At 46.0% G+C, this 8,418-nt stretch overlaps 1 protein-coding gene across 4 annotated transcripts in view; it reads left to right on the top strand.

Moving 5' to 3' along the window:
- The first annotated feature begins 2,192 nt into the window (after window positions 1–2,192).
- Window positions 2,193–8,418, top strand: part of FERMT2 (FERM domain containing kindlin 2) — a 94,206-nt gene continuing 87,980 nt past the window's right edge. For 3 of the 4 annotated variants that reach the window (XM_019010053.4, XM_019010052.4, XM_019010051.4), the window contains exons 1-2: window positions 2,232–2,370; window positions 2,714–2,879. In XM_019010053.4, coding sequence (XP_018865598.1) covers window positions 2,723–2,879 — 157 coding nt within the window. In that variant the 5' untranslated portion in view covers window positions 2,232–2,370; window positions 2,714–2,722. Of the gene's footprint in view, window positions 2,371–2,713; window positions 2,880–8,418 lie in introns of all 4 variants that reach the window. The other variant, XM_019010054.4, reaches the window with a different exon arrangement.

Genomic DNA, 8,418 nt, shown 5'->3' with positions numbered 1-8,418 from the left:
CCTCCTGCCTCAGCCTCCCAAAGTACTGGGATTATAGGCATGAGCCACTGTACCTGGCCCCTGAGATTGCTCCATGGAACAGACCCACTGTTTCTTTGACATTTGTGTTGGTTTGACACCAGCATGTTTTCCATTTTCTCTGTACCAAGCTATTGTGAATTTGTGGACAATGAAAATAATTTGAAATCTCTGCTCTTAAAGAACTCAAGTTTTCTTTAGAATTATTTAAAAAACACCAAAGGAAATCTCTGAAAATCCTGCCCATCGTTCAGTCAGTAGCTGCTGTATCCAGTGTCTATCATCGTGAATGTAATGGCATGTACAGAGAAACTGAAATGCTGGATGCAATTCTAGGTGGTGGTGTAAAGTTTTTGAGTTGGTAGAAAATAAAGAATAGAAGAAAGAAAAAACTTCCATGATCTCAAGACCCGGAGAGCTTCTTAACATTTTGCTGTATTTCCTTACAGTCTTTTTCTCTGAACATTTAACGTAAATAAGCTCTTAATTTTATAGCTGCATATCCAGTTCTGCAGTTTTGTGCCCTAACAAGCAATTCCTTAATTTATTAAAAACATTTTCCTGTATATTTTCAACCTCATAATTTACATAAACTCCCTCATCTCCGGACATTCATATTGCTTTCAAGTGAACTATTTGGAACGTCCACGAGTAGAAATATTGGAGAGTAGACAGATAAGAGACTGAAGGCATCAATTTCTCCATGATAACTAGCTAAAAACACTGTAGTGGTTTTCCCTATTTTTTTTCCTGCCAAGCCTTTGGCATCTGACTAAATTTTGCTGCTTTCACTCCTTTCTGAGTTCCACCCCTTTCTTGAGGCCTCTCATCTTGTTTCCCAGTAATGTTAATGAACAAAAGGTTATCTGCCTAGCGAGTTCCTTTTCCAAGCGTTTGAGACAATTCGACAAGATTATGAGACTGCGAACTGGAGTCTTTTATCTTTAAAAGGTATTTTAATCTGAGCCTTCTTGACGTTTATTTTTTGAGCCCATGAATTTGCTAGCGAGGCAGTTTCTCTGGTTTGCTGTTTCTGAAAGGAGTTCCCAAAACAGAGTACAACAGTTAATGGGGGAAGTGGAAACAAAAGCGGGAAGCAGGAGGACCGTTCCCCATCACTAGCCAGTCTTCAACAGGTGAAGTTGTTTAGCTCTTCCTGGTACCTGCAGGCACCGTTCCAGAAGTATTAAAATCCAAGGTGTGGCTGAGGGTGGGATGGAGCATGTATCTCCATCTAACAGCTTTAATAGACTGTTAGTTCTAACTTGCATATAAAAACACACAAATAAGTACAAAGAGCTGGAGAAGCTGGGGAAACAGTTTCTGAGTAAAACCTGTGGCACTAGGTTGTGTCTTTCCTTTCTCCTCAGGCAAGAGCATCATCTGTTTGACTGGCTGGCATCTGGCTGGAGCGTCCGAAGGGGTTAAGAACGCTTGCAAACTCCTGGGAGTCCAGTAGGAGTTGCTGATGGTGCCGGACATTGCTTGCAAAGCAATTTTTGTGGTTCACCTCCCTCTGGGTTTTCTCATTCTTTTGTGGGACATTGAAGGAGTTGGTTTGGGCATTTACTTTTTAAAGCTTCTCCATCCCAGACTCCTCTCTCCAGCTCCCGGGGTGCGGCACCTCTCACCTCCCTGAGGCTTTTTGTCTCGCTCCAGGCGTGGGGAGGGGGCGAGAGGACTTTGTTCTCCGAAAACGACCTTGCCCTGGGAATTTCCTGGGGCCGTTTCTCACGGACAAGCCCCCTCTCCCTGCTGCCAGCGCGGACACACGCCGCGGGGGCCCCAGTCCAGCCTGAGCTCTGGACGCCCCGCCGGCCACCAGCGCCCCGGGAAAGGCCGCCCGCGCTTCCCCGCTCCCCCTCCTCAGGGCCCGCCGCCTAGAGCCCGGATGTTGGATTCAATCCCTGAGCCGGGTCCTTCATTTCCATAAAAGGGCAGCGCTCCGCGGGGCCGAGATTGCCGCCCCGTCGCGCCCCCCGCCACCCCCGCGCCGCCCCGCCCCGCCCCGCCCCGCCCCGCCCGGGACCCGCAGCCCCCTCCCCCGAGCGCGGCGCCGGGAGGGCGGGGGCAGAGGCGAGGCCGGCCGGACCCGCTCAGGGCGGCTCTGCGGGCGGCGAAGGAGGGAGCCAGCGCGCCCAGCCCAGCCAGGCTCGGACAGAGGGGGCGGGGAGAGGGTGGAGCGCGGGGAGCCAGGCGAGGGGCCGCGACGACGGGACTCCATTAGCCGCTCCGGCCACAGGCAGCGCTTCGCCAGCCGAGGAGCCGGACGCGGACACCGCCGCGCCGCGAGCCTCCAGCCCCTCGCCTGTTGCCGCGCGAGCCCCGGGCACGGAGCGCTAGGAGCGCGCGGTGAGGGAGCGGGACCCCGCCGGGACCCGAGGGGGCGCGGCGGGGAGGGGAACGGGGAGTCAGCCCTCGCTGTGTCTCGGGGCCGGCCGGCAGGTGAAGCCCGCCGCGGTCCGCTAGGCGGGGACGGTGTGGGGCGGGCGGCGCCGGGACCGAGGAACGCTGCGGGGCGAGCGGGGCGTAGGGTCCTCCCGCAGCCCCGGCCGCCGCCGCCCTCCCGAGTTTCTGCCGAAAGCCCCGGGTCCTCCACCACCTCCCAGCCCGTGGCCGGCGCTGCGAATTCGGTGGGATTCGCCTTTCTTTGGGGGAGTGACGTTTACGAGAGCCATTTCCTCCGCGCTCGCAGGAAGGAGCCATGGCTCTGGACGGGATAAGGATGCCAGATGGCTGCTATGCGGACGGGACGTGGGAACTGAGTGTCCATGTGACGGACCTGAACCGCGATGTCACCCTGAGAGTGACCGGCGAGGTGCACATTGGAGGGGTGATGCTTAAGCTGGTGGAGAAACTCGGTGAGTAGCATCCCAGCCGCGTCCAACTAATGACTTCCCAGAATTGGTGGGGGGAGGAAAGAGGCTCACGACGGGGGAGGGGCCCATTTGAGAAATCTTGGCATCTCGCAAATGCTTTTTGGAAATGTAAAATCTTTCAGTATTTAAGCAGATAGACCTGTTCCCCTTTGCGTCTTATTTTGTTTTGTTACTCTCTGAATTTTCATATGTAATGATTCGAGCCTCCCAATTATAACCTTAATTGCGTAGTTACGCGGGACGGGGGATGTGTGCCGCGGAACTCGTTAATTCTTAACATTTACTGACAGAACGATAAAAGAATGAGGAAAGTGTGTTGGGAGGGTGATATTACAGTGTCCGTGGTTATCTATGTCTTCAGCATATCTGAATGTTAGTGACGTTTGGTATAGAGAATGATGCAAAATCCATTTAAGAAAAATCTGTGCTGGAAAATGTGCAGCTACTGGCGCCAGTGTGAAGTTTCTGTGGCTGTTCTACGTGGTGGAGTGCCTTAAAATGTTCCAGTCATCCACTCTTACTAGGGGTGGGGCAGTGCTTGACAAACTTGGTATCCATAGTCCATGCTCGATGTAAGCCGTTTCGAGCGTTCGGTTTTATATTAATAACAAGCCAAGGAAAGAACTTTGTGTTAAAAAGCAGACTTTGTTAAACTAATTTGAGGTTGACGGTATTTGCTTGAGTACAAATATATATTGGACTGATATCCGATTTAAAATAATAAGGTATCTTACAGTATGAAGTGTGTGAAGAGTGTGCAATACACATTTTTGTGATGAATGAAACCATTTTCATCTGGAAGAATCAGCTAAATAGATGATTTGATCATAAGAGAAATGCTCAGCGAACTATCTTCCTGAGCTTTAAAGAGCCTTTTGTACATAATGCAGTTGTGATAAGATGATTATCTGTGTGGCATTGTCTTTTTAGGCTGGAATTGTTTTTTGTTTTGGTGAAGGGGGGTTGGGGACTTTCTGGGGGTTTTTTTCGTCTTTTTTTTTTTTTTTTAAACACAGCATTCGTTTTCAAGCTACACTGGGAAAGTAGAGAAGTGCTTATTTGTCAGGAAATCTATTTCTTACCAAAGGATTATTGTATGTAAAGGTACTGAAATAGCACTCTGATGCATTTTGCAAAATAAGGCAGGATTCATTTGGGTGGACCTGCTTTGTACCCCTGCAGGAAGTTTTATTATTGAAGGACCAAAGAGAAGCTCCTTACAAGGTAGCCTCTTCCTTAAGACTGTGCATTGTTTGGCTCCCTGAGATACAGCTCAGGAAAGAAAATCCTCCTAGGTAGCCCAGTGAAAATTAGGTTTTGCTGTATTGATTAACCATTTAACTGGCAGTTAACAGTATTTTTATCTGATTTGAATAAATCAGTCACTGTTTGCAAAATATTTATGAACCTTTTTTGTCCAGCTCTGGTATGAGATTAAGAAGGAAAATAGCAAATATTTGGATATTTTGTTTTCAAAGAAAACAAGCATTTTTGTTAGAGCTTTTCTAATTTATGGTAAATGGACCATATTAATACATTGGTCTCAATAGGAGATATTTTTTATATTGCAAAAAAAGGAGCTGTTGAAGGTGACTGAGACAACTTGTAGTTCTCGAAAGCCAGGCTGTAGCTAATGAATAAATAATGGTTTCTATATTTATTTTGTATTGCTTAGGACTGTTTATTATAGAATCACAGTAATAAATAGAAATATAGAGAATAAACTGCAGACAGAAATGATGTTAATTTAAATGACTATAATCTTAATCTTTTAATGCTGATAGATTTTTAATTTTTTATGCAGTGAAAAGAAGCCCAACAAGGTAGGAAATGCTGTGCATATGGAAACCTTACATCTTTTTTGAACTGAATTCATACTGATTCCTCTTATATTTTGAATTCCAAATAGAAAGTGCCTCTGACTTTCCTGTTTGGTAAAAGTAGAGCTAAGTGATGCTTTTGGTTTTTAGGATTAGATGCTTTAAATGGTAAGCTATTTCGTTGCCTGTCAGCAAGTAAATAGAGGAGAGATTCGGTAGGGCAGCATTTAAAACATCCACAAATCAGGCTAGTCAAATTAGAAAAGAACTTTGTAATTTTTCAGAGTTGCGTAAAACTGGAATGACCTGCCTTCTGAAGCCCTGACTTATGTCACTGAAGGTATTAAAGGGCAGACTGGATGACTGCTTGCCAACAGTGGCTAGAGAGGATCAAAGCAGCTTGCAGAGTCTAGATAAAAGGTGGAGATGGTGGTAGGGATGAGATGGTACAGAGTCTGTTGCCTGAGGTTTGCAGAGCAGTGATGGAAAATTAGCAGACTTGGGCTACTGTGGCCTTGAAGCAGTTATGAACAGAAGACACCAGAGCATTCACTTACATTTTCAAACTCCAGACTGTCTGATGTCCTTCTTAATCTCTTGGACGGTATATGAATACCAAAAGCATTATATTTTAAGGTGATTTTCCCAGATAATGTTCAGTAGCAGCAATTATTTCCCTGAAGTCGATAGATCTCAGGATGACCTATTCCCTCAACATTGTATTAAAATTGTGTGTGTGCACATGTGGAAGTTTCTAGGAAGAGGCTTCTTCACTTTAATTTCTCAAAGAGGTCTGTAACAAAAAAAGTCATGACACAATTTTATGGTTTGGCCCTTGTGTGTCAGGTTCATCTTGAAGCTAGGGTTCATCCCAGAGTGAGGCATTTTAATTAAGCACGACATAAATGTAAATAATGTTTCCTTAATATGTGTCAGTAATATCTTTGTATTTAGTTAGACTTTTATTATAAATAACGTGTACACTTTGCTTAAGGCCATTAAAACACAATTTTTAGAATTTTGACTTTAATTCAAAGATCTGAAAAGTCTCATTTATTTATTTATGTATTTATTTTTTACTTTTTGAGATGGGAGTCTCACTCTGTCGCCCAGACTGGAGTGCAGTAGCGCGATCCCGGCTCACTGCAAGCTCCGCCTCCTGGGTTCACGCCATTCTCCTGCCTCAGCCTCCCGAGTAGCTGGGACTACAGACACCCGCCACCATGCCTGGCTAATTATTTGTGTTTTTAGTAGAGACGGGGTTTCACCGTGTTAACCGGGATGGTCTTGATCTCCTAACCTCGTCATCCGCCTGCCTTGGCCTCCCAAAGTGTTGGGATTGCAGACGTGAGCCACCACGCCCATCCTAGGTCTCTTTTAAATCTCAGTATAAAACACATTTGTCATTCGCTGTTAATCTTTTAAAAGAAAGCAAAAGTATATGTCCTGAAATGGGCTTTGGGGAATTATATCGTAATGTGACAAAGTTTTTGCATTTGTGACTTAGTCTAGGCTGATACTTCATAAATAATTGATCCCCTCAGTGTTTATACTTCATCCAGAAAGTGAAAAACACCCTTTTATTTTTTAAAAATCCAGTTTAGGCCGGGTACGGTGGCTCACGTCTGTAATCCCAGCAGGCAGGGAGGCTGAGGCAGGTGGATCACCTAAGGTCAGGACTTCGAGACCAGCCTGACCAACATGGAGAAACCCCATCTCTACTAAAAATACAAAAATTAGCTGGATGTGGTGGCATGTGCCTGGAATCTCAGCTGCTTGGGAGGCTGAGGCAGGAGAATCACTTGAACCTGGGAGGCGGAGGTTGCAGTGAGCCAAAATCACACCACCCAGCCTAAGCGACAGAGCAAGACTCCGCCTCAAAAAAAAAAAAGAATTGTGAAAATTTAGTACTGTTTGGTTTGGTTTGGTTTGAGGCAAGGTCTTGCACTGTCACCCAGGCTGGAGTGAGTGTGTGATCATGGCTCTTTGCATCCTCAAACTTTTGGGCTCAAGTAGTCCTCTTGCCTTCGCTTCCTGAGTAGCTTAAACTACAGGCACGCACGACCACATCTTTCTGACTTTTAAAATTTTTTTATAGAGATGGGTCTTGCTTTGTTGCCCAGGCTGGTCTCGAACTCCTGGCCTCAAGCAGTCCTTCCACCTTGGCCTCCCAAAGTGTTGGGATTACAGATGTGAGCTGCCATGCCTGTTTTTTTTTTTTTTTTAATCAAAGACAAATTTCAAACGTGTATAGTGTTTTTTAAAAGAAAAATTTTAAATATGAAATATCAGGGATAAGGATTATAAAAACAAGACATCAAAATAAAATTGTCTTCAAAAATAAATTTTGTCAAGAAGAGGCCCAATTTTATGGGATTCCTCTGGAGGTCATTGAGAAGTATTAAATCGTTGGCTGGGCACGGTGGCTCATGCCTCTAATCCCAGCACTTTGGGAGGCCAAGGCGGGCGGATCAGAAGGTCAGGAGCTCGAGACCAGCCCGGCCAATATGGGGAAACCCCGTCTCTACTAAAAATGCAAAAATTAGCTGGGCATGGTGATGGGCACCTGTAGTCCCAGCTACTCGGGAGGCTGAGACAGGAGAATCGCTTGAACCCAGGAGGCGGAGGTTGCAATGAGCCGAGATAGTGCCACTGCACTCCAGCCTGGCAGACTCTAAATACCAAGTGGATCTGTTCACTGAGTTTTAGTATCACTTTTTAAAATGTCTTTTTAAAACTTATGTGTACAATTAAATTTCCACCTTTCTATAACAATTCATTTTAAACGGAGAATAAGGAATGTATTATAATTTGGAGCTCACTGAATGGAAATCTCCAGCCAGCTCTGTGAGCAGAGAGGAAAAAATAGGTGATCTCTAAGTTTCCTCTAGCTCTGATTCTATGAGTAGAGAGAATGTAGAAGTTGGGTTAGATCAAGTCACACAATCTACAAGGGAAAAAAATGCAAATTGGAGGACTCAGGAGTAACTAAAAAGAAACATGAAGTTGCTTTAGAAAGATTGAGGATTAGGCCGGGAGTGGTGGCTCACGCCTGTAATACTAGCACCTTGGGAGGCTGAGGCAGGTGGATCACCTGAGGTCAGGAGTTCGAGACCACCCTGGCCAACATGGTGAAATCCCTGTCTCTACCAAAATTACAAAAAAAAATTAGCCAGGCATGGTAGCGGGCGCCTGTAATCCCAGCTACTCAGGCTGAGCCAGGAGAATCGCTTGAACCTGGAAGGTGGATGTTGCAATGAGCTGAGATCACACCACTGCACTCCAGCCTGGGTGACAAGAGCGAGATTGCGTCCCCCCGCCCCCAACCCACAAAAAAAAAAAAAAAAAAAATTGAGGATTGGCTGGGCGCGGTAACTTATGCCTGTAATCCTAGCACTTTGGGAGGCCGAGGCTCAGGAGTTGTTTGCTTGAGCTAGGAGTTTGAGACCAGCCAGGCAACATGGTGAAATCCCGTTTCTACAGAAAAACAGAAAATACAAAAATTAGCCAGGCGTGATGGCACGCATCTGTAGTCCCAGCTACTCGGGAGGCTGAGACAGGAGGATTGCCTGAACCTGGGAATTTGCGGCTGCAGTGAGCTGTGATTGCACCCGGGCACTCCATTCCTGGGCAACAGAGCAAGACTCTTGTCTCCAAAAAAAAGAAAAAGAAAATCTGAGGATTATATTTCTGAACGTGGC

Source organism: Gorilla gorilla, chromosome 15 (genome assembly GCF_029281585.2).
Source record: "Gorilla gorilla gorilla isolate KB3781 chromosome 15, NHGRI_mGorGor1-v2.1_pri, whole genome shotgun sequence".
NCBI classification, from domain to species: domain Eukaryota; kingdom Metazoa; phylum Chordata; class Mammalia; order Primates; family Hominidae; genus Gorilla; species Gorilla gorilla.
This window is presented reverse-complemented; position numbering and strand designations above follow the sequence as displayed.